Source organism: Ruditapes philippinarum, unplaced genomic scaffold (assembly GCF_026571515.1).
Source record: "Ruditapes philippinarum isolate M1 unplaced genomic scaffold, ASM2657151v2 ctg6381_1_1_1_1, whole genome shotgun sequence".
In the NCBI taxonomy this organism is placed as follows: Eukaryota; Metazoa; Mollusca; class Bivalvia; order Venerida; family Veneridae; genus Ruditapes; species Ruditapes philippinarum.
In genome coordinates this window covers 30,219-58,112 of record NW_026863363.1, presented here as the reverse complement: position 1 = coordinate 58,112, position 27,894 = coordinate 30,219, and the positions used below count along the sequence as shown (strand labels likewise).

The 27,894-nt window shown below is 32.0% G+C and overlaps 1 protein-coding gene across 1 annotated transcript; it reads right to left on the bottom strand.

The window, feature by feature from the left end:
• Nucleotides 1-507: 507 nt before the first annotated feature.
• On the bottom strand, nt 508-25,971 carry LOC132721919 (stimulated by retinoic acid gene 6 protein-like). Its single transcript, XM_060706301.1, has 18 exons — nt 25,815-25,971; nt 22,920-23,058; nt 21,043-21,128; nt 19,579-19,712; nt 12,882-13,002; nt 10,934-11,000; nt 10,519-10,653; nt 9,660-9,745; nt 8,949-9,060; nt 8,049-8,124; nt 7,559-7,634; nt 7,164-7,245; nt 6,583-6,631; nt 5,749-5,866; nt 3,610-3,726; nt 2,791-2,954; nt 2,004-2,189; nt 508-1,746 (listed from the first exon to the last, which is right to left on the bottom strand). The coding sequence occupies exons 2-18, from the start codon at nt 23,019-23,021 to the stop codon at nt 1,397-1,399; spliced, it is 2,061 nt and encodes a 686-aa protein (XP_060562284.1). The 5' UTR covers nt 23,022-23,058; nt 25,815-25,971; the 3' UTR covers nt 508-1,396.
• Between the last annotated feature and the right edge of the window lie 1,923 nt (nt 25,972-27,894).

Here is a 27,894-nt window from a genome sequence, read left to right as displayed (position 1 = left end):
TTGCATAACTTTGGTTAAAAACAAAATCTTTAAGATTTTCCGCATTTTTTACATATTAATCATGAAATGTGCGAATTTGTGTGTGCTTCTGGTAATGTAGCACGTTTTACTAACGACGTCTTATACTCGTTTATCTGAACTTTTCCAGTTTCTTATAAAACATTCTTTTCATCCGCATTTAAATATAGCCCAGCCACTGTAAAGTATATATTTTATTTTTCTACTATGAAATTATTAAAATATTATTTCAATTGCTACTGAAAATGTAATAATGTAATGTATGTAATAAAAGTAAAAGTCTTAAATATCACAACAACGTCTTCCGAGCAACTCACTTATTGTATCGCCATGTTAAATATCTTAAAAAGATGTATTGGCACATCTTGGTTAACTAAGGTAGATTCAGCTGCCACTATTAGGCTAATGGTTAAATTTACGACTACTGAAATGATATAAAAACTAGAAAAAAAAACATATTCAAAAGCAACAGAAAAGGACAACAAAAAGCCGAAATAATATATTTATTATATTTACAGATAATCATCGATGACGAAATGTTCACAGACTTTGTTCTCCATTTTGAGACATTGATAAGGATTCACCTTTAATCATTTGTCTCTCAAAGGCATTTGACCCAAACATGTGAGGAACCTTTTGCATGAGTAAGCCGAAATTAGTTTTACTACTGAAAACAATTAAAGAGTCAATCTTTAAAAGAACAAATATAGAATAGATAGAATTTTACATTTCTTTTGTCATTTTATGTTCATCTAAGGTCAATTTTGGCAGAAAGAAAAACACGGCAAATGAAAAGCAAACAATTTCAAAATTCCACTAACACAATCTTGATTTCGAAGAAGAAGCACCGATGATATGTTTAAAATAACCTTTATATAGATTTTACACTGATAGCGCACTACATGTTACATCAAACATTATCATTACTCTTTAAATTAACAGCTTATTATCTAGCTGTGAAGATATAGAAAAACTATTTTGTCGACTGTTTTCTCCTTTGGTAAAAACATCATCAGAAAAATTCCAAAACATTTATTAGAAAAAGAAATGGCAAGTTATCTAAATACATGTAATTCTATCTCTCGTTAATAGGTTTCTACCCAGTGAAAGTGTTAGTTACTAAAATATAATAGGTATATTTAATGTGTATCAATCTAATATAATCTTAAAAAGAAAATGTATATGCGCACAGTCACAATGTTACAGAAGTATAAGTATTTAAGTAAATCTGGATATCGTAGAATTACCACTGGTAATTAAAAACTTCATACAAACGTATATTTATGAAAATTATGAACCCTCATCGGTGATTTGTCTCATTGTTTAAGAAATACTATGTACGAGCATGCAATGTTGACACAGCAGTATATAAAGTTAATTACGTTGCCAAAGCAAGCGCTTCTGCCTCTTTCATCAGATCTTTTAGCAAAATTGGAAACCCAGTATAAATGACGAGCACTGATAATAATACAATCAAAGCCATCAAATTTATGAGAATGTTTGAAGGAATCTCAAATTTGTAGTTTCTGCAACATCTTATAGAAAATCCCCAAGCGTCTGCCGAATTTTCAACAATAGCTGTTTTGTCATCGCATTTAATGTCCGTCAGACTCAGCGTTGCTCTGTGCCGGGGTTCTCCTTTACTTTCCCGAACTCGCAAAGCCACGAGTGAAGGGTTCCGGATTAATGTCAATGCAAGCCACCATCTTCTCTTGGCAATGCTGTTTCCTAAAACAGATTAAACACATGCAAAATAACATGATATTGTCCATGGTTTAAAAGTGATATATTGCAATAAGAAGTAAATTTCAAGTAATGAAAGTAATGAAAATGAAAACATTATGTGATTGATATTGAGAAACATATGTCAAAATTTTACAGCAGTAGTAAGTTAAGAAGATAAGTTCAAACAAAATATGAAAATTACGATGACATGAATAAAATTGACAATCTACGCTTTTAACATTTATTTCTTTTAACCATACCTGTTTCAATTGGAATGTGATCTGAGAAGCTTATATTGCCATACACAGCGTTCTCCACAGCAGATCGCAGAGGTTTTCTATCTCTTCTATTTTCTACATCAGATTTCACAAGGAAACAAAACACGCGCATCACAGGGTGATTGTGTGCCACATCAACCATTATCATTCCTATGTAGTTTACATAACCTGAAATTAAACATTACTTCTATGATAATTTTTGTTCATGTATTGTTTGTCAATTTCCATTTCAAACAGAATGAAACTTTAAGCTATCGCTAAAGCGTACATTTTAAGAATAGAAATGCGCTGTTCAAATTATTAACTGTAATATAGAATTAACAATCTAAAATGTTTCTTCCGGGTGGCTGTTTTGATCCCGTTTTGTACAGAATCGAGTCGCTGTTAATAGAATAGAATATATGCATCCAACGGAAAAAACCCTGGGTTAAACGCTAACCGTTTATTATATATAACCAACGTTTGATAACCAATCAGTTTGGTTAGTTAGTTTGGTTTATACATAATTTATTTTAGTTCGATTGTGTAGGAAGCTATAAGCTTATAGACACACTTTCGAATCCAAAATAATAAGTTAGTTAGTTTGGTTAGTGACTTGTACAAACTGACATAACCATATATATTGGAAGATATTGGATGAGCGTTAAATTAATGCTTATGATATATTTTTTTTGGCTGCTGTTATGACATAACTAAAATGATCACTGATATTCAACATGATCGTAAGATATTACAAGGTTTTTCTAAAAACTAAAGAAAAAGTACAAACATTTATCCATGGCTTCATATCCCCGCATTAGTAGGCTCCTGTCCATCCTGGGAATCAGAAACACGCCCAAAAATGCACCAAGCAGAATACGCTTAAGGAAGGTAAAGAGTCCAATACTCGCATTAAGGAAAATAGCGAAGAAGCTTAATACGTCGTAAAAATTCCTAAAAGAAATGAAAATGATATTAACAAAAGTAAAAATAACGAGAAATAATCAAATATTAGTTAAATAATACTAAGTTGGTGTACAGTCAATTAGCAAAGTAAAAAAACAACAACAAATAGCAACAACAACAAAAACCAGGTTGAAATTCTACCAACTTTTCATTTTCATATCAAATCGAGAAGTTAGCATGGTCTCTTTTTGTATGTAACTGTATAGCTACATACAAATAAATTACTAAAAGCGAAAAGTTTTACTAAATGATTAATCTGAAGGCTTGTTGTTCAGTTGTAAGCATTACATTGATGCAAATATGGATTTTCTTTACTGTTATCTACAGCTAGAGGTCTATATTTGTCGTCAGCTTTAATAAGATATATACCTGTTATCTACAGCTACCTGTCTATATTTGTCGTCAGCGTTTATATATATATACCTGTTATCTACAGCTAGCGGTCTATATGTGTCGTCAGCGTTTAAAAGATATATACCTGTTATCTACAGCTACCTGTCTATATTTGTCGTCAGCGTTTATACGATATATACCTGTTATCTACAGCTAGCGGTCTATATTTGTCGTCAGCGTTTATAAGATATATACCTGTTATCTACAGCTACCGGTCTATATTTGTCGTCAGCGTTTATAAGATATATACCTGTTATCTACAGAAAGTGGTCTATATTTGTCCTCAGCATTTATCTTCGGCTGAATAAAGAATCGACCAATCAGGAAAGTTTGTAATTTGAATATGATAACCATACAAATCGGATATCTGTAATTACAAAATTGATACTATCTAAATGCGGCACAACGGAATCTTTACTGTAATATGTAAGAACTTATTTTTGTCAGCAGGTCTAAATTAATTCTTTATGGTGTTTTATACATCGAATCGAAACAGTGTAAAAGACTTGAAATTACGGGTTTTGATAAAACAACAAATACTCTTAATTTGTTACGATTCATCGGTTGGTTTTGATTATTCCGCCGTAGAGGATTTATCAGACAATAAGTTAATGATTGCTTGAATCAATCAACCGTTGACATAATGTGCTTGATATTATAAATATCTATATTCTATTGAATAAACAAAACATACAAGTAATCAAATAAACAAACACATTATATAGAATGTAAACACGAAAAGGAATTCACTCGTTACTCTTTGCCCAATCTCCCATATCTAAAATCTTTCAAATTAACGTGTGTCGATTGCTTGGACAAATAACATCATGCCAATCCTTTTTGGCAACACCTTGGAATTACAAAATTGTAAAATTATTTAAGCTAGATGTTCAAAAAGGTTTAAAACAAAAAACAAGATACATTGTATTGCAAGTTTTCAACAACAGCTGCTGCAAAGAGTACCACACCGTTAACTTATTTTCATTTACAAAATACTTTCACATTATTGGTTGACTGTAAATAAGTTTGATTTATAAAATATGATGAACAAGATCAACAAGGAAAGGCGGCGTTCAATGAACAATATAAGTCTCATTCCAAACTTAAAATTATTGACAGGCAACCGATTTTCTATTATCAAAATTATTAAAAACTTTGACATTGAACTTGATTTCAGGGGACCCAGAAGCAAACCAGAGTGACGCCTTTACATAACCTTGCTACACCTTAAGATTCCTTGAAATATCTTATTCCAAACTCTTGTAATTGACCTGGTAAAGATTTTCAATCTTAAAAACATTGATCTTTGATTTGACTCATCGGTTTGGACAAAAGCAATCCCAAGCGAGGTCTTTACATAGACTTGCTATACACCAATTTTTCAATGATATATGTAATTCCGAACTCTACCTTTGACCGGTAACCAATCTTTTCATGTTGGGTAACAGAAAGCTTGATCTTAACCCTAGGGAACCAAAATATTATCCCAAACGATGTCTTTTTATACGTTAGCAATACACCAAATTCATTGAAATATCTTATTTAAAACTGTCGTTAATGACAGGACACTTTTTTGTTCAACTTTTTAGGTGACCTTTACCATGAGGGACAAAGAAATCCAAAGCGTGATCTTCATATACGCGTGCTATATACCAAGTTAGGATAAGTCAATCGGAACGTTAGTTATTCACCCGAAACCATCTTATTTAACATTCTTTCGTCCGTTCGCCCGTCCGCCTGCCTTACACAAACCCAAGAACCAGAATTTCCAAAATTGAAAAAATGGTCGAGAACGACCTCAATGATAAACAATAACATGTTTGAAGCTAATAATAGAAGTTAATATTATACCTCATTTGCATATGCTCTTCTATATTTAATATGACGTCACCCGGTCCATAAACCGCATACAGACCGGGGGCGGTCCATAATTCTTATGAAGACCGTTTAAACGTAACTTTCACGACGTGCGAATTTCACGACGACACAAACAGACGATTAGCCAAAATGGCTAGGCGATTCGCCTCTTTATCAGAGACATAAATTTATTACATGTTGATCAAAAGTCATGATTTGTCTTTAATTTAATTATAAATTTTATTTATAGTTTGTGAAATTCTAAAAGTCCGGGTTTTTGCCTAGTAACATTAAATATTTAATTTGATTAACAAAAATGGAATATTAAAAGAAGAGCATGATTTTTTGCTGCATCGCTTGAGAATTATTAAACAAAATCCGACTAGGGTTTGAGATATTTCACACACTGAACAAGTAAAATTATTATTTGAAAGCAAATAATAGTAAAATGACAGCACAAAACAAATGGATGAAAGGATTTAGATTCGGTATAATATTCGGTTAAATATAATATACGATATAATATAGATACATTAGCCACTGTAACTGTCTCCACATCTTGTCAAGTTCCTCCCTCAAGTTAAGGATCTTGATTATCATAAACATCAAGGCTAATGGAACAAACACAAGCAAATAGCAAAACACAGTTCCTGAAACATACATGTATGTCATTGAATTGTGATTTATATACTGCAAGTTTGTATTTTGTCCACCAACAGACTTTCTAAAGTATAAGATATAAACGTTGTAAGTTCCTAAATAGTAATTTTAACAAATTTTCTGAAGATGTTTTGCTTCTTATAAATAATAAATATGCATTTCACAAAGTGAATTGTGACCGTTACATATTCAAGAAGTTTGACCTATTTTATTGACAATCTTTAAATACAAACAATCGCTTTTCTATGTTTCCGACATTTAGTCTTGGTCAGAATAAAATGCCGTTTTCATAAAGTAACAAATAACCTTACGTCCGTTTTTTTGTTTATTTTTAAACTCATTTTATTTTATAAGCCTGTAAAAGCGTGGAGATAATTCTAACAATAGTTTTGGGCGATTTGATTTTGAAATAGGCTAAGATAACAATTTTGAACAAAACATTTACAAAATATAAACATCTATAATAGAGAGTTTAGGTGCATCTTACATTATAATCATTTTTTATGTTTTATAGGTTGTTGGCTTTCCATTATAGAAGAAACTAAACAATGATAAAGTTAAATGACAGTTATAGTAGTTGAATGAATGAAATAAATAATTGTAAATATCACCCATTTCTGTAGTGCTTTTCAATATGCATTAACAGACTAATGTATGTAATTTTTCTGTTGGTCGGTAAATAAAAGTAACATAATACTTTACCTACCCCAAAACATTCCAGTAATTGATGTTCCAATAAACCGCATCCCTTGAGCCTGAAGTAAGAAATATCAATTTCTATTCAGTATATGGAATTTCTTAAAAATATTGAAGTAAATATAGTTAAGAAAAACCTGTAATGAATTATGTCCGTGAAATTAAATGATCAATATAAACACCATGTACAAATACAAATACGAGTTCTGCTTAAACAAATTACATACGTACATGTATTTATTTTTATAAAATGAAAATCAAATGAAAGATTACATTTAACATATTTTCTTACATATTTTATCTTAACACCTACAAAATAAGATATTTTCTCAATAAATTAAAAATCAATATCACACGAACGATAATGTTTCGCTTATTTCAAATCTTCCTCTTCAAAATTCAAACATTTTGTTAGTCATTTATAGTTAAGATCATGTATTTACATTTAAATTGTAGAATACTGTACAAGATATAAACGGTCAATACAAACAGGCAATTTGGCGCAATTTGAAAACAAAATTTAGCACTTAATTTGGTTACAAAACACACAAATAAGAAACAAATAGACATACAAAAATTCTATAACATTACCATGTAAATATTTGGTGAAGGTGTTTGTACCGTATTGGGAATGAAGCTTCTATCTCCTTTAAACAACAGGAGCATGTCTCGCCTGTATTTGATAAAAATAAACTAATATTTTTTTTCAGTTTGTCATTTTTTTTTTTGATATTAGTGTTATTATTAAATGAAACCAGGAGTTTGTACACGTTTTTAACAAGCGATAATCAAGACATTAGGAACAATCTTGACATAGTTTTATTGTCCTTTCCAGTTCGTTGTAAAAAATGCAAATAATTAGCTAAGGATCACAGACTCGGATTTATTTAACCTATCCATGAGACATGTTTATATATCAAATGTATTTAAAATTTTAGTTTTTAATCATCTTATAAAAAGATATGTTGTTTTTATAACTAACTGACCTGTAGTTCATAAGTAAAATGTAGATATTTCTTATACCACAAAGCAACGTAATCATGGTCGCAATAACATTAGCAGCTGAAATAAATGCATTTTTTTCACGAGGTAAAACAATGATGTAAATATATATACATAAAATTAAACAAATTTGTTCAATTGTCACATCAGCTGTAATTTTGAAAGAAACAGTTATAATGTTAAGATATCTTAGTGTTGAATTGATAAGATCAAGTTAGTAGCATATTGACTTATCTGATCTGACTTCAGGACTTCAGCACTTCAGAATTCCTAAGCTGACGTTTTAAAGCACGCAGAGATCAGGCAAATTTAAAGCTCAATTGTGGCTTGTATGAATCTAGTAGAGTAATTCTGATGCCAAATTAAAAAAAATAAAACTTACTATGCTTATAATTCTTGGAATTATTTACATCAGATAAAATGCATGTATCTATAAATTTTGATGCATTTCACATACTGACGTCATATTGTTACCTTTTATAAGATCTACAAAATCAAAGAAGTACATTTTCGATTGAATTTCCATAAACTCAGCACAGTATAGACCAACCTGTAATTAGAAAGTAAGTTTTGCACAGTTTAAAGGGGCAAATGTTGCTATGTGGTTAACGTCACTGTCATCACTTTATATTTAACTTCATGGGCTCAAAACAAATCTGGCCATGGGAATGTAAGAAAAATATCAATCTAGCTTATCGAAGTCTGATTTGCCTGAAATAATTAAGGTTTTCCTCCCCTAGTAAGTTTGAGAGTCCCACATAATGACCATAACAGTTACGGAGTCACATAGAACCGAACCATAAAATGATAAATAAATATTTTCATTTTAAACCAGAATCTTCTAATAAGACGAGTCCTGGGAATCGGAAAAGTCGTTCTAAATAAGATTTAAGTCGTGTAGGAAAGTTGTATTACATGGCGATTGAATAAGAGACTATAATTAGCTTAATAAAATCATTACCACCAGCAATGTCACCTACTAAAGTTTTCTTAATAGGTAAAACATTCGTTAACTATGGCAAAAACACAACTGTTAAATCCACTAGTAACAGTATCAATTAGATTTTTGAAGCATCAAATCGGGTGTACAAAGGTAAATATATACTTTATTTCTCCGATTTACTAAGACAAAAACGCGATTAAGTTACACACACAACTGCAATTAAGGGTGATAAAACTTTTCTTGTTGAGCTTGCTTATGACTCTTCATTTACATGTGCATACATTTGAAATACCTTAAACTTTAGCAATGGTTCTGATATTTTAAGATGACGTTGTTCACTTAACAGAATTTTACTTTTAAATTTTTTTTCGAAATTTTCATGAAAATTAGCTTAAATCTTGAGTAATGCTGCTTTAATAAATCTCACTTACCATGTATAGTAGTACACCAGACATAAATGATGTAATCGTGATGGAAATGGGGAATCTGAATCCTGGCACAGGTCGTATAATCTTCCGATGTATCTTTTGCTTCCATGTCAAGCTTTGAATAATTTGTTAAAGAATTATTAGAAAATGATCTTAGCATACATTAAGCAAAGTGAGCTAGAATGTTAAAAGAGTGTGTAATGACAAAATTTGAAGAAGAAAAATATTTTGGTTTTTAATGTCATATCATAATTTGTTCTGTTTATTGAGTTGCTGGAAGAACTATGTAGCGGAATGGTTTGTTAAGAGTCACTTACTCCGAAGTGCTTGCCTTGACCTCGTAGGTTCTTATCCCGACAGAGTAAATAACATCATGTGATGGCACTATTCAGATGCCAGTACTTTTGTGAGGTCACTTGTTCTATACAGGTGCCCATACTTGTCTGAAATGTTACACGGAGTGTTCAATGGGATTTAAACCAATCCATTTGTAAAAGTTAGGGAATCGCAATTGAGCCTAACAGTATCAGTGCTCATGAAAATCCGACATTTTAGACCTTAGTCTTCCGATGAAAACGTTTATATTTGATCTAAAGGAAACACAATGCAAATTAAAAATCAAACAAATTAAATTACATGTTGTTCACACTACACAAAAAACGTAATGTTTGTTTTGAGGAATTGACTATACATGTACATGAACACTCTACTTACATTTCGTTAGTATTGTCCAAGGCTCGTTTGTTCAGAAGATGTTTTACATATGTCAGGTGATATGATTTACAAAGTTTCACGTGTTCCTAAGAAATAGTAAATGTAAAGCAATCTAAAACAATAAATAGTAAAGTCTGTATACATTTTCATCCTTTGTGCGTTTTTTCTTCTTTATTTTTCTTTTTGTTGTTGTTGTTGTTTTAATTAAGGATTAAGGAGGGGCGAATTTTTTAATGTAGAAAACACTGTATAAATCTATCAAGTGATATACATGTATCTATAAATGTATTAAGAAGTATATTTTTGCGGAAATTATTAATTAAATGTCTTAATTACAGGTATTTCTTTCACTTCATTTAAAGTTATATTCTGCACAAATTGATTTTGGAAAACACTGATTATTGCTCTACAGACTCATTTTCAATGTAAAAAAAACATACAGAAAAGATAATGTCACATTTTAAATACTACATATAGGTAAATATAGTATGAATGTATAATGTCAATTATTAAAAAAAATGGCAGCGTTGCCTTTTTTAGGAAAGAAAGAAATTAAATGACGAATAATAAGAAATGAAGCTACCAAAACATAGTTTGTGCAGTCTCTCTATTATTCCAATGAGACATATTCAGTAAGGATTTCATTCTTTTCAATACACGTTTGCAATAAACGTGTTTCGGTTTTATTTGTCGAGGATAAGCATATTAAAGCTATAATGCTTATCCGTGTAATTTCTATGTCAATACTTGATAAGTGAACATGCATTAAATTGCACACATACGACTTATGAACATTAACGGGGTGAAAACATGCATTGACGGATATGATATAACAAAAGGCAACTCTAACTGTACTTACCTCATGGCTAATTTTGTAAATTCCTTTCCTTAAACATTTGTAAAGTTTCCAACAAAATTTCAACACTACTAGAAAATTACAAATTGTCACGGGCATTTCTTGTATCAGAATATGTGCCGACATCTTCACGTCTCTCTGATTAAAAAGAGAAATATCTACATTATGTCTTTTGAAATAGTGTAATAATTTTATAGTGGTGTACTTATTTTATTATAATTATTTATCTATTTTCGGGCTGCTTGGTAGATTAAAAAAGTACGCTATTCAAAATAAATCTTATGTTGCGATCACATAGTCTCGTAGTTGTCAAAAAAGAAAAATATTTATGAAAAAAACTTGCATTACACTTTGTTATATAATTGTAAATAAAAATAAAGAAAATAAATCAAATTTATAGAGAGTTTTATGTTCTTACATTCGGGTCTACATACTTCACATAACAAATTCCTATAGCGACATTTTGTACCATCTCTAATGTAAACCTATCAAAAACAACACAATGTATTAACAAATGTGTTTATTTACACAGACAAGTCCAACGAGAAGAGCCATTTAACTGTTTAATTGATATATTGTATTTCATACACGTAGATTTCGCATCAATAATCTCAATGTATATATAAATAATGATAAAGAGGTAGAACAAGCAGTTGATGGTTATTTATTTCTGTTTAAAAATAGGTTTTTGCAACAAATAAAATGTAAACAATATTTATGTTTTTCTTGTGTGAAACAATTAAAACTGTTACCCTGGGGTATCAGGGATTACATTTGGAAATGTTGCCATAGCAATTTTAATATGTTGACGGGTCGAAAGTTCATTTCATTATCGCGCATGCACAGACTTTCAGCGGTTCAGAATATGGAATTATTATTTACAAAAGCATTTGGTAATATTATAAACTGTTCTGGAATATGAGCTCCCATCAATGACGACACACATAAAAAGATTTTGTAGGATAATGCATCGACTCTGTACTGTTTATTCTAAAGTAAGTTCATTTTACTCTTGACCTTGACATGTTTAGTGATTTTTTTTATCAAACTGTGCTACCGTAAGTAAAGAATGATGGACAAATTCAGGCAAAATGAGTGTGGTTGTATCGCACCCTAAGGGATCATTTCGATTGAAGCACCAAGGATGAACCTTTCGTAGTCTTTTCCATGTAAAGCCTGTAAATCTCTATGCCATTGTTACCACTGACTAGTGCTCCAAAGTTTGATGATAATTTGAATTTGGAGTAACTGTTGTTTTTGTCGGATTTCGATCATCTAGCTATTTATCTGCTGCCATTAGTTTAAAAACATTTGCTTGAATTTCAAGCATACCATTGCTTTGGATAATTCTAAGATAATTTTGACCTTATGCTAACGTTTGTCTATATAGTTCCTATTTGTCAGTCTGACAAAGGTCAGACCTGACTTACGATTTATGTTCTCTTTAAATCATGAAAATCATGAACCTAAAAAAACAACCAGCTCCTATTGTTTTGGGATCAATTAGCAAAAAATATAAAAGTGTTTAAATAGTATCTCAAGAAATCCTATTAGGTGTCCACTATGACAAAATATGAAACCCTGTCCGAGAGTATATTGAAAACAATCTGTCCATAGGGACATTAGGAATTGCTTCTTTTTGTTTCGCTTATCTTTCTGTCGTCGATTTCTGTATCTGTTTCTCTTATCATCCTTAATATGATAATTTTACGTAAGCCCCACCCCATTCGGCATACTTATCGCCGTAAAGTGCTGTCAAATCTAAAGTGTGCACTTAAACGAACAGAGCTCAATTTAAGGTGTTCTATGTCTCCACTTCGATGCTACTTTTCTCCTCTTTGGTGCTCTAATTCTCTATTTTCGTGCTCTATTTTTCCATTTTCGTGCTTTATTTCCCTATTTACTTTAGTTCCCTATTTCCCCACTTTGGTGCTCTATTTCCCCACATTGGTGCTCTATTCCTCAACTTTGTTGCTTTCTTTCTAAAGTTTGGTGCTCTTTTTGAAAGAATCCCTTTAGGGTTTGACACGGATGAAATACTTAATGAAACAAGCAGAAGAGAGAAAAGTGATGGGATCAGATTAAATCTAGCTCATAACAGTAAACATTCGTCTATGCTTTTGTTTCTAAATAAAACACAGTCCGTTGTTTGTTTTATGACAAGTATATATCAACAAGTACCCAGAGAATAAAGGAAAATAACTTTTCAAGTTTGAGTTATGTTACATGTTTGTTCAGTTCTGTTAACGTTAGTAAAGTTTAGAATTACGGATCATGACATAATTTAAAATGTGTAATGAAACAAATAGTAAATTTGTGTTTGACATAAAGATATTACTTAGCTGTATCCGACCCGAAAAACTTACCATCCTAGAGAGTAAAGAAGACCCGCTATAGCTCCAACCAATTTATGACGAGTCGTCATGCAGGCAAATAAGGGGTAGCATACAACACTTGTCTCCAGACATAAAATGTATACCATAAAAACTGAAAAACATTTTATATACAGACTAATTTTGCTTAAAATTTCTAAATGTTACATTAATCTATTTTAGATATTCGAATGGTTCGTTACCCCTTTTTTAAAGAACAGAACTTTAGGAAAACGACAATTGTTTTACACGTTCGCACATGATTTAACTCAATAGCAAACATTTTTGCAGTTTTGCAGACATGAGGGTTTTTCCTGCAAATTTAAAAATACTTTTCATTAACACTTTTCTGTTCAGGTGTATAAAATGTATATTTAAACCAATGTAAACCCTAATAGTATGAAAAAAACCATGATGCGATATAAGTGGTGTTGACTTTACAGACAGTTTTTCGTACACACAAATAAACACAGTTATCTTTCGAAGCAACAGACAGGTTTCCAAATTTTAAATATCTTTTCTATAACAATATATTTACAAAGCCAAGTAAGCAAATGTTTATATTAAAGGAACAATATAACCCCCCTGATGAGAACGCTTCCGGTTCTGGAGTAAAATGGTCTTAGTAGTTGGATGGTCCTTATTTCGGATTGTCTCAAAAAGTTATGTTTGCACCAATTGGCATCTTTCATTTATATATCTAAGCACAAAGTGATTTGTAATGAATTCTGAATTAAGATGTTATGAGATTGGTGCATTCATTTACTATTTAACCTTTTTGAAACACACACACAAATATATGTATTGACTTTTGAACGTGGAAGAAATAACTTTGGTGTTACGATTTATTAAAATAGTTTAATGTTGGCATTATAAAGAATCATCATCAGTAAACAGTTTTAATCCTGTTACGAAGGTATTTAATTGAAAGTAAGCAGAATTTACAAACAACAAAACAATGAAAAACAAACTCGTAAACTTAAGTTGAAATTGTAAGTGTCGCTAATAATCAACAAAGGTGTTATAGCAATATTAATTTCACGCGTTTCGTAGTATAGCGTGAAATATTTGTCTTCTCGAAACGTACATAGTTTACGGTATTGGAGGTAATGGTCAGTTGTGCACGAGATTATCGTGTTTTTTTCGAGTAGGCTATCCATATCAGGGTTATAAATACGGAATGTAAAGATTTTTATTCACTTCTACCCAGACGATTTCTAACAAAGTACACTTTCATTTTTGAGCGTGTGCAGTGCAGCCATGGAAGAACAAAACGATTTATTGTCAAGTATGGAGAGACTTATTACTCAAAAGCTTGAAGATTTTGAACAGTCTCAGAGGGCTTTTACTCAAGAGCAGATAACGAGACTACAACACAGTGTACAGAGACAAGATACTTTCACGTTTCGTAAGAAAGGCAACGAGGAACAACATAAAGTAAACGCACGTGTTCTCGACAAAATGAAGGAAGTAGACTTGCATCTTCAAGAGGCCGCCAGATCTCATCAAAGTGAGGCCATGTCGTCTGCTATGGAAAAAGTCTCTCAAGGTATTGACATTTTAAATCACCGCCAGAAGTTAATACGTCTTGCTGATTCAAGTGACGCTGGTTGGCGTGTAGTAATGGAATATGAGGCCCATCCTCTGGCCGAAAACGAAGATGACGAGAAAAAGATTTACAGGTCCCAGAGAGACGCTGAGCGTAAGCTCAGACAGGAGAGGAAAGCGAGAAATACCCGTTATTCTCCGTTTTCACGTTACGGGCGTTATTTCCAAGGACAAACGTTAACACCTGAAAATAAGGATATTGCCGGCTCATCGACCACGTGGAACCAGACGAACGTATCTGCTGGCCGTAAACCTGGCACGTGCTTCCGGTGTGGACGTCCCGGTCATTGGCGGAACGACTGCAGGGCTGGTTTGCAAAACGACGGAGGGTTTATGAACAAGGATGTACAGTCAAATTCTAAGATAAGTTGCTCTTTGTTATATTTATCTACGCAAAACGCTGAATGCGAAAATAGTTCAAAAATTAGTACGCCAGTTGGCAAGTTAAAATCTTGTATAAATCACTGGAAAGATGCTGGAGCAAATGAGTACGTATTACAAATAGTAGAAAATGGGTATAAATTACCTTTCAGAAATATTCCAGATTCAGTTTTCTTGTTAAACAACAAATCAGCAAGGGATAATTCTTCATTTGTAAGTCAAGAAATTAAGTCATTACTACAAAAAGGTTGTATTTCTGAGGTGAAAGAGCAGCCTTATATTGTAAATCCCCTTACAGTAGCTTATGGAAAATCTGGTAAGGCACGTTTAGTCTTAGATTGTCGTCACATTAATTTAGAACTTTTTAAGTACAAGTGTTGCTTTGAAGACCAGTCTGTGGCAAAAAATATGTTTGAAAAGGGAGATTACATTTTTTCCTTCGATATAAGAAGTGCATATCATCATATAATGATCTCTCCTGAACACAGAACTTATTTAGGGTTTTCATGGGAAGTAAATAATGTGCTTCATTTTTACGTTTTTAACGTGCTTCCTTTCGGAATTGAGACTGCAGGTTTCATTTTCACGAAGGTATTGAGAGTTTTAGTTACTAAATGGCGTTCCCTTGGATACAGAATCATTCTTTTCTTAGACGATGGTTTTGCAGGTGATAGTAAGTATGAAAGTGCTATAAAATTTTCAGATTATGTGCACAATGATTTATTAAATTTTGGTTTCATACTCGCAGAAGATAAATGCAATTGGATTCCATGTCAAAGGTTAGTATGGTTAGGTTATGTTTGGGATACTCTTAACGGTTATTTAAAAGTAACCGACGAGCGCATATCTAGTACAGAGCTCTTGTTGCAAAAATTCATTGACGAAATTGGTCAAGGGAAGACAATATTTCCTGTACGTATGGTAGCCAGGTTAGTTGGTCAGTTGATTTCCATGATGACTGCTGTGGGTCAGAAAGTACGATTACGAACCAGGTCGTTATATGACTGTGTGGTAAGTCGGGCAAGTTGGGAGGCCCCGGTTATGATTAGTGCAAGAGCATTTGATGAAATTTTATTTTGGAAAGAAAATTTGAAAATATTAAACAAATTTGTTCTAAAAGAGGCTGGAAGTGCCAAAGTGAAAAATATTGAAAATGTCATATTTTGTGACGCCAGTGGAGCTGGCTTTGCAGGTTTTATTGCAGGCGATGAAACTAGTCATGTGATAGGTTGTTGGTCTGAATCCGAAACGGGTATGAGTTCAACATGGAGAGAGCTAGAGGCTGTACACAGAGTTATAAATACTTCATTTAAAAGCCTGGAAGGGCAAGATGTTATTGTAAATACTGACAACAAAAATGTAGTTTCAATTTTGAAATATGGTAGTAAAAAGCAGTATTTGCACGACATTGCGGTTAACGTGCACGATACATGTTCGCAACACAGTATAAATATAGTACCGAAATGGGTTCCAAGAGATGATAACAAGGAAGCAGATTTTTATAGTAGATATACTGATAGTGACGATTGGTCCGTTGAAAGTCACGTGTTTGAGACACTAGATAAAAAATGGGGTCCTCATACATTTGATTTGTTTGCATGCAATTACAACACAAGATGTAATAAGTTTTTCTCAAAGTACTGGTGCCCAGGGACTTCCGGCATTAATGCATTAGAACATAAATGGGTCAATGAAAACTTTTGGCTTGTACCGCCACCTAGATTAGTTGTCAATTGTTTAGATAAAATATTTTCAGATAAATGTACATGCACACTTGTAGTCCCAATATGGAAGTCGGCGCCATTTTGGCCTATTCTCTTCCCTGAAAGAGGAGTGACAAACGGAAGTGTTTTTGAGCATTTTATTTTTTCTCCAGGAAAGCTGACAAAGCGAGGTCGGGGGAAAAATGGCATTTTTGACGGCAGAAATTTAGGATTCGGTTTAATTGCTGTCAGATTTGTGTAGTACATTGATATTTTATATTTTTGCAGGCCTGAATTTGAGGAGGTGTATAGATGCAGAAGTAAATGAAAGTGGGTTGCGTCATGGAAGTTTCAATGAACTGTCGTCTAAGATGACTTTACTGTTGGTTAAGTCGAAGAGTGACAGCACAGTATCAAAGTATTATTCGTATTTTAAAAAGTGGGAGGATTTTATTACTTCTAAGGGCGGGGTAGCAATACCCGCTGAGCCAATTCATGTTGCCCTGTATCTTACAGAATTAATTGACAAACAATCATCCAGTTCTATTGTTTCAAATGTTGTTTATAGTTTAAAGTGGGCTCATTCTTTGAGAAATTTACACGATCCTACTGATAATTTGTTTGTGAAAAATTTGCTTGAAGCTTCAAAAAGATTGTTGACAAAACCTAAGACAAGGAAGGATATTGTGACAACAGACAATTTAATAATGTTGTGTGATAAATACATTCAAAGTGACGATATTCTTGTGTTACGTGATTTAGCTATGATTCTAATAGCGTTTGCAGGTTTTTTAAGGTTTGATGAATTAAGTAGCCTTAGGTGTAATGATGTTATTTTTCATGATTCACATATTTCTATTCGTATAAGAAAAAGTAAAACTGACCAATATCGCCATGGAGACCGTATTGTTATTTCTAAAGGCGAGTCTGTAGCTTGTCCATATACAATGTTACAACGTTATATGCGTGTTGCAGGTTTATCTGTTACAGATGATACATTTTTATTTAAGCCATGTTATCGGTCAAAAAACATTTGTAGACTTATTTTCAAAGATAAGCCACTTAGTTATACGCGAGCTAGAGAATGTCTTATTTTGCGTTTAAAAGAAGTTGTTCAAGATTTAAACATAGGTATTCATTCACTTCGAGCGGGTGGTGCTACTGCAGCCGCAAACGCTGGTATAAATGATCGTTGCTGGAAAAGGCACGGTCGATGGAAGGGTGAAAATAGTAAAGACGGATACATTGGTGATTCTTTAGAAAAAAGATTGTTAGTCACAAAATCATTGCATTTGTAAAGCACTTTCCATTTTCCAGCCCGCTCTTTTCGTATTTCTAAACTACTCGTCTGGTATTGCATTAATTAGTTTAGTTTTGTATTCGTAACGTCTTTAGTCAAGAAAAGACTATTAATTTCACGCGTTTCGTAGTATAGCGTGAAATATTTGTCTTCTCGAAACGTACATAGTTTACGGTATTGGAGGTAATGGTCAGTTGTGCACGAGATTATCGTGTTTTTTCGAGTAGGCTATCCATATCAGGGTTATAAATACGGAGTGTAAAGATTTTTATTCACTTCTACCCAGACGATTTCTAACAAAGTACACTTTCAATTTTATATTATTTTAATCGTGGTGTAATATTAAAAGTAGATTTTTCCCTGATTTTTTTTTCTCACATACTTTCAGTAAGCTTTTTCTTACAATACATACATTTTAGCAGGCTTTTAATCAGGCACTAGTTAAAAAAGAAAATGAAAAGTTGTATTTTACTTCATAAAAAACGTTTTCCTTGTTAAAAATATTAAAGCAAGAGTAACGCACAATATAATTTGTATATATATAATGCTACATTTATGATGCTTTACCATATACCTGCAAGGAATGAGGCCCGACATTCTTACGATCCGACATTGACAAATGGGCACAGGGTTTTCAGAGATATTTTCATTTAAAAAATGTTTTTACCTCTGTTTTTTACCTCGGCGAGTCGGTTCGTCATTCAATCTTTATGTTAAATTTTGGATACAAGTTTCAATAAATTGTACGGAAGTTTAGGTAAATACGTTGAAATGTTTTTCGCAGGTATATGGTATTTTCATTTGCAATATCAAAACAAGTAGATATACATGTACATGTATAAAGATGACATTTTATCAGTTATATTTGTATTGTTATTAAGAAATGTATTCATAGATCTTTTACTTTTAGATCTCGTTTCTTATTTGTTTCACTTTTACATGTATAAATGTATGATGTAACCCGGCTGCTACTTAAATAAACTACTCGTCTGGTATTGCATTAATTAGTTTAGTTTTGTATTCGTAACGTCTTTAGTCAAGAAAAGACTCAATTTTCTTGTTACCAATAGTCATTTATTGCCTTTCAATAAAGAAACACCGTTACATAGATAATCCGACAAATTGCACACCTTTCAATTAGCAACAACCATAAACCATTCGTGATGTAATAAAACCACGGGTCAATGATTAGAACAAAACTTTTTACGGCAGTCGATAGTCAATAAGTGTTGACACATGTGATTTTACATTCATCCAGGTATGATCGGAATAACAGAGTTAAAATACATGGTCGTATTACATAATAGCAGGGTGGTCGAAAGGCCATTAAAACAAGAAGAAAATAACCCGTTCTTTCACAAATTTGTTGTAACAGCGGATCGGTCGTCAAAAACGGGGCTCTACTGTATATTCGTATTTACTTTTTCAACAGCTAAAATAGTAAATTGGTAAACCAACAGATGGGTTTTTAAAAATATAAGTGATTTTTTACTATAAATAAATATTTAAAAAGACAAGTAAACCAAATTGTTTTATGTAACATGTTTATCCATATGTACTTTTTCCCACAGCTCACAAAATAAAAAAGGGTAAATGAGAACCGGTATAAATACGTCATTTTTAAATCAATCAATCAAATGTAAACATTTTAACATTTTCAATTAAATGTAAGCTAAATTTCTAGAGGTTATCAACTTACTTCTTGCCCAAATCGGCCAGTCTAGCTCATCAGAGACCGCTTTCTGTGCTATTTGTATGATATTCCCAGTCACAGAGCCAAAGACAAACATAACACCCCAGCGGTTAGCAGGTTCGTCCAGAAATCCGAGTGGCCTGTAAAAACAAGAACCAAATATTAAGCAGAATTAACAGTTATATGCTTATTGATTGTTGTTTTCTTTTATAAATTTAACTTTTGCTTTATCATTATTATGATTTATGATCATTACATATCTAGTTATTATATTATTTTAATAAAATTTCTCTAGCGAAGTGGTTTACTATACCATGCACAAAAGTGAGCAAAAAAGAGCCGGTTGATAATATGAAACAAGAACTATTTTTAAAAAGATACTTGGAGGAGGAAAAATTGTCTTTACTAGCATACTTTTAGCTTGTTATGGAGTTTGTCATAGCATTTATTGATTAGAGCTAGGAAACACTGCAAAGTTTCGGTAGATGCACTTAATACTGACGTACCCATGTACACATTTATATAGGCTTCATTAATATTGATAAAAGTATGGAAATTATGTAACTTATATGTATTTTATACAATCATGATTATATAATACCATAAACGCTAAACAGAATCTACATGGAGTACCAGGAAAGCTTGGGTTTTTATATTGCGTGTCTCTCGGTAATTTCATGCAGATGAGTTTTCAGGATTGTGGTAGTTACTGGTGAACAAAACTTATTAAATGTCATTTATAATGCATTGGGTTGAAAAGGGTATTTACAAAAGAATGAACGAAAATTTAAAAGCAGTTCCTTGTGCTGAGTTAGGTATTTACTAGATAATTTAATTTCAGAAATCTCACAAGCAACGTAAAATGTTATAAAATGGTTCACAGATTTAAAATATTCGAAAGAAAAAAGTGTGTCTCCGAAACTCCTTTAGATTAATTAGTTTAGACGTTTATACGTTTCAGAAATACCCTTAATATTTTTTAACTATTCTTATAATGGCAAATGACATGCCCTAATCTCAGATTTTTTAATTTTAAATTGACCAATAATAATCCTGTTTATATTCAGTTGTTCCCTGTAAATGTTACCGCAAGTCAAACCGCTTTCAGATGGACTTCGTCCGAGAAAAGTTTTGTACCATCTATTAAATCATTAAAACGTTCTAAAATTATCTCTCATATATATATTACCAATGAATTTTTGAAAACACATATATAAATTATGTACACATGGAAATAATGCCTGGGAGAAGATATATTTTAACTGAATATATTACTTAAAAAACACAATTAATAATCTAGTATGAATAAAGCAAAATAAAATCCATACGTTTAAATCTGAAAATAGCCTACACTACAGGCATATCCATATCACAAAATATGTTTAATAGTATAGATGACACATTTCAAGACTATTAATTATCATAAGCATAATTCAGTAAATAAATAAATGTGATTTTAAGGTTTAATACCGTACAACAGAGGGACGACCTCCCATTATAGTTGGTTTGAACGTCTTCCTCTTCTCCATAAAACACAATAGCAGCATGATGGCAACCTTACGAGTCAATAGATAGATAAAAGTTATTTCAGTATTATGGAATCACATGGTTAAACAATAAAAACAATATAACATGTGTAAAAATGAAACTACATCAAAGACATCATACTTAGGTTAACACAAGAAAGAGAATATAGTCTCTTATTTTCATTGTGGTGCTTAGATACTGATGACAAAGTATTTTCAACTTATCATTCACTGACAGAATTGAATTTATCTGTCAGTTCCTTTTCAATAAATGACCTATCTTGACCTGAAACAAAAGTAGCAGAATCATCTGCATGAAGAACTTTATTTTTAACTACAGTCTGCAAATTAAGAAAAATAATATCACCATGTGTGGAAAAATACCAGAAACTAGTACATAAATAAGTTTTTGCCTGTCGGACAAAAATGACGTAAACGGAATGCATTGTATAAATATTTCATAACCTCAATATATCAATAAGTTTATTGTAATATTTCTATAAACTGGACTCTTAACAAATGATAACATTTGTATTAAAAACAACTGAATAGCTTTTCAGTTTATTGCCATCATTGACATTCAAAAAAATGACATATAACCCTTAAGTTCATGAATATTTTTGTCAAAAGCTAGAAAACTGTGGACAAAAAATAGATAATTAAGATAATGAAGGACAACTTGGAATTAATAATTATAATATTTTCCCCACAAAACACTGGAATAAACGGATCCGGCCAATTAAAAAACCATTTAAGATTTACCCTTCAAGGATATTAAATATTTAATTTCATAAGATAAGCAAACATTTGATTAAAAAAGTTTTTTTATTTAATCCTCATCCCCCATTTGCCCCCATCCTTTCCATTGGCAAAGTATTAACTTTACCTCAATAAATCCTGATGAGCATTAGAAATTTGAATTTAACCACTATATCTCTACACTTCTCTTATCTAATGTATATATGAAGTCCTGTTTAATGAGGGTCAATCTGCCCTCAAAAACAAGGCACAAAAACCAGCTTTCGCTATCGAGTAAGGACACCAGTCAGGCACTAAAATGGTTAATTTTGAAGCACAAAGTGGCAATAATTCATCTCCATACAATTACCACGGAGAATTAGCCGAAAATATGAATTTTGAACCAACAGTAGATCAATGCAGGGCGGCCTATGAGGATTTAATTGTACAGTAACCCGTGATGATATGAAAATGGGGCTGTTATGCCAAATAAGGGTCGTGCGTTTCAAGCCGCCTACCTGTTCCAGGGGCTCAGGCATCTTAGTATACAAGTCTAGCCGACTATCTGCCTACATCGTAGGACTTCTTCCCTAGGCATTTATTTAGTCAGGACACCGGCAGCTGGTCCACAGTTCAGGTTCTGGTCTATTTTCGCTATCTCAAGTCTCAAATGTTCTCCCGATGGCCTGTGCCTTTACAATGACGAGCATGCACCGAGGGGAAGTGAGATATCTTTTATCGAAACTTAAGCAGTAAACTTAATACAAATTTAGCTTGTGTAGATTCTTCCTAATTGTCACTCTTAATAGAATGATATGGATCAACAAAACCTATGTCCCTTCTCCGCTTTTAGGATGCTCGCTACAGGTACATACACGTACGAAAAGTGAAACTCTTCACAGCAAAAAACCATCATTTGTTTGGTACAGTGAATAAACCGGAAAAAAGGAGGGATCATTGCGACCACACGCTATAGGTTCCAATAAATAAAACATTCATCATTACCACAAGTATTACAACAACCAACATATTTACATCTTGCTGAAAGAAAAAATATAACTACTCGGTACATATTTTACTTACGGCTGGAATTAAGAACCAGTGGGTGTAATCTACTGATATATTGGTTTCAAAAACATTGTCGTCACAAAATCGTGCCAACGGTTTTTCGGTTGTCGTTGCCATTTCCCCTTCTTGTTATCTTTTTGTATCGTGTATTGTCCTATGGGAACAAAATGGAAAGTAGTTGCTGCTAATTACTAAGGTACATGCTTATCAGCCAAATTGTCATTTTCATAGATGATATCTTCCTAGACGTATTTGCAATGCGGGTTTAAACATAATGTCTTGGGTGCCGTTTGTGCTTATTCATTTCTTTCCATTTTATTTACTATAAAAAAATTTCGTTCAGGCATATATTGCATATATTCGGCGTTATTTGTAGTAGTATTAATTTATTCTATCCAGATCTAAGGTTCTGATAATGTCCATTTAAATTCAGTTCGGTTACACTTCTGGATCTCGAGCAATTTTACCAACAAAACCCGCTAAATTAACAAGCCTGTTAAAGTTTATAATATCTTACTACGTCATGATATGTAATGCGAATAGATAAAGTAATATAAGGTTTTTTTAATTACAATGTTAATAGTTTTTTTGTATCACAATTATCTGACTATAAAAGATTGAAAGATAGCTATTTCGATTAACAATGATACTGGCATTTGATCAAACCGCTTATGAAATCTATCAGAACTTATTACGCTAATTCAAATAAACTTATCGGCTTGTCCTTGTCCGTTTCAGTGAATTAATCAATGTGCGTCTTTTTGTCCGTTAAAATTGCTGTTCAAGTTCGTTGATAGTTTCTTGATAGTTTCTTTCATTATCAGACACGTACATCTGATTTCAATTTGAAACGAAGTCATTTATTTGATCGTATGTGTAAAGAGGATAAACAAGGGAGGAATGAAAATAAATATTTCATGAGTGCCGTGTTCACGACTCAAACATGACAATTTTCATACCACTGGATGAAATTAAATCCTGCATTTATAGGGAAAAAACTTTTTTTGACATTACAGTTTGAAAGACTTCCCCTTAAATTTTGTGTATTCGCTGGATTTAAAAGAAAGTAGCCTGGCAAGACACAAGTGAAGATACAGAAAATATATTTTACAACATACGGCAAATGAAATTACGCATTTTATTTCCTCAATATTTTCTATATTTCATCAATAATTAAAGTGACATTATGCTTATTCAAGGGTATATAGTGAGTGAACGCAGTTTTCATTTTGCCATAATTCCTTTTGATTTAATCATTTACTTCGCATCAAATATAAATAGCACATACGTCCAAACGCAATTTCTGTTAATATCTTTTAGAATTTACCTGTAATGTTCAGTTTATAAAAAGAGTGGGGTAGTCTTTTTATATTGTCGGCAGATTTATCATTTTATCCTAAACATTTTCCGATATCAACTGTTGGTCAAACACCATTTTAACACTCACTCTTTTGAAATATGAAGTCAATTCAGCTCAACTTGACTAAGAAAATATGAGCATAATGTCACTTTAAGTATATAATGAATGTTCCTATTTTCTAGATTTGAATTTCTATAGTATTCTTTCGCAATATTGATCTGATATATTTGAATATTCAATGACCTTTTGTCGGTAATTGTCGGATTCCGAAGTATATCAAACGGATTTAAAATATGTCATAACGGTACATTTTTATGGTTTATGTATAACTTTAAGGAACCGACACAACACTTGCCTAACTAGCCTCGTTGATGAGTGACATTTTGCTTATATTTTTTTAGTCAAGTTGAGCTGAATTGACTTCATATTTCAAAAGAGTGAGTGTTAAAATAGTGTTTGACATATTTTGCGACACTTGACTTCTACTAAGTTTTTGTAAATGCCAATCAACCATTGAGCGTCTGTATAAATTGAAATTATGAACCTTGACAAATATACATCTATATATTCTATATATATATCAAAGTTATGATTTTATTTCGACATCATTACTATCATTAAAAATAAATAAGTAAATCGTAATAAATTACGGAAACTAACGAAAAAGCTTCCGAAAATTAATGACAGTATGCATAAAACAAATGATATCACCTGAATAATCAGCAAAACGTTTAAATTTCTGAACAAAGACGACCAGGGTGTGCAATTACAATTTTAACAAACTGAAAATTTGTAGAGTATGATTATCTTACTTTTATAGCTCTGTCATAATAGTCAACAAGCCATGCGATTTATGTAAAATTTAAAACATTCCTTATGTGTAATTTACAAAAAATATACAAAGGATATTAGTGTGTTTTGCATGTAAGATCGATTTCACTGAGTGAACATCAGATGTTATATTTTCTTTGCTTAACATCCTGCTGTTATATAGTTTATATCGACTGGACTCCCTATTATGGTGATATATTGCTGACAGATTTGCAAAAAAGCTGAGGTTATGGCAGCTTAGGTTATGCTTTTTTTAACATGTCAAGGTGACATTCGCAACTTAACTAAAAAATATGTCTGTATTAAACGACAGAGAGATGGTTCAGAGATATGTCTTCATCTACATTCAAATATAATCCGGCTACTGTGAAAATGACATTTTATATTCTCACTGTGAAATTATCAAACTTTAATTTCACTGACTACTAAAACATACAATTAAATGTGTCAATGTAATAGCTCATGCTTCCTAAAAATATGTGTATTTTTTCTGATTGCATTGCTTTTTAAAATATACATTTACGTAATCGCATCATCATTTTTACATGACAAAAAAGTATTTGCTACACCTTCTACAATCTTTGACCTTCAGTCCATGACACAAGACAGTTGCAGCGAGTTTGTATTTTATTAAGAAGCTAGACAAGTACATGTTTTAATTTGCAGAATAAATTTGATCATTCGTTTCGAAGCATATATACGCAAAGTAAGACACATACCGATTTATAAATCCATATTTTATTTACCCACACATCGTTTTGCTTCACTTGAAGTTGTGTTTATTGTGTTTTTCTTTTCAGAAAAGTCAATGGTAAAGCGGGTCTATACGATTTCAGAAAACGCTATCTGGGTTATTAATTGAAATGCGATACTCAATGCGGAGTATGCAGTTTAACAATCTCATAAAACCAGGTACATAAATGTTATTGTTCGCTACCTTATAAGGTAGTATATAAGATCGTCAAAATACACGATATTTATAAATTATCTCATTTCATTCATGGAATGTTATATACAAATTTATGACTGACAAACTTTGCATGAAAAATCGTTCCTACTGCGTTAGGTATTCATTCAAATTTAAAAACAAAATTTAACGAATAATGATGAAAAAGATAAGCTCAATCCTTGGCAAATACATGATACATTAATGACTGAACACTAGAATTTATTATAAGGCATGCATCCATATTGATGAATTATATTTTGTTGTTGGAATGGATATATTTGATTGATATTGAGTTTTATTATATGATCTAAATATAGCTGCAATCTCATTTGTCCAAACAGTAGTCAACAGAACTTTTTATAAAATCATATCTACTGGGTGTAGTATCTTATTCACTTTCCCAGTCTAAAACATATTCAATGATCCTACACCATAGACTGTTAATTACGCGGTTTAATTAAAACATAATTGTTGCTTTTTGTTCATTATGGCATATTTCTCGATTAAAGTATTATTACTTTACTATTTTACTTAAAGGCTACACCGCAATGATGAGTATAAACTTGAATTATTTTTGTATGCGCAGCGATCGCGTAGTCGTTACACGCCTAACACGTGCGTCTTTTTTCCGCCCTTCAACAAGGCAAAATGTGAACATGTATATAAGGTTGTACCTTTTGTGATTTTTTTGATTTTTTAGCCTATTCATATAACAAAACAATTATTGACTAGTGAGCCATTGAATATGGTGTGATATTATCACATCATATTCAATGGCTCACTAGTCAATAATTGTATAATATTGGGCGATTTATGTGTCTTTATGCTTTGTTTTTGAAGATATCTGTAAATGTTGGTTCCATGTTGTTTTGTGATGTATGTAAATACTGTGAAGTTGATAATGACGGAACAGATAACTGCGATCAACCATCCTAGGAGTGACTAATAGGTCCAGCTTTCAAACAAGGATTTATTTATTACAAACTGACAGCACACTTCCCATGGAATTTGAAGATTGTTGAGACATTTTGAAAATCAAACTGCATGCATATAAACATAAACACCCGAATACTCGGACTATGCAGCTGACGATCCTTTTCCGAAATTCAAGACGATCGCCTATCGGACAATTGCTCATCGTATTTCTTGTTTGGAGATTTCAATTCACGTACAAAATCAACTGAAGATTACAGTCGATAGACATTTTTGGAAAACCAAAACGTTCTTTGCGATGAATTTAATACTGAAATGAGTAAATTTCAAAATGCACAAAGTGTAAAGCTATTACTTTATAACACCGATAAACATAATAACAGTTATGGTAATAGATTTTCTGATTTTTAACAATTAAATAATGAGTATATATTAAATGGTCGAACTTCTGGCGATTATACCGGAATTACTACTTGTAAAGGTACCAGTACTGTCGATTATTTTATATGTAATTCAAATCTGTTTAAAAATGTACTCGATCTTACTGTTAAAGATTGTTGTCTCATTTTATAAGATGCACATAATCCTATTCTTTAAACATTGAATACTAACCAAATTGATATTGTTGAACATGTTAATAATACTGAACCATCTATTAAAATTATGAGACAATAAGAAACGTGAAAGCTTTTTACAGAAATTTGTCATAAATCTTATAGAGGAATTAAATGAAAAACTTGACATTTTGAAAAATAGCGACAATTTTAATCAGCAAAATGCAGATGATTTAGTTACAAATATCTCCTCACTATTTCTTAAACTTCTGAGGAAGCATTTGGCTATAAAGTAAAAAAAACAACAATAAAGTAGTAAATAACAATAGCTCTTGGTTTGAAAATCAGTGTAGGAAAGCAAGA

Coding starts and splice junctions, on each gene's coding strand:
- LOC132721919 (XM_060706301.1), bottom strand. CDS start 23,021: ATGGCAACGACAACCGAAAAACCGTTGGCACGATTTTGTGACGACAAT. Junction 9,746..10,518: donor TTTACAAAATTAGCCATGAG/GTAAGTACAGTT, acceptor ACTATTTCTTAG/GAACACGTGAAACTTTGTAA. Junction 1,747..2,003: donor TCACATTCCAATTGAAACAG/GTATGGTTAAAA, acceptor AATCTGTTTTAG/GAAACAGCATTGCCAAGAGA.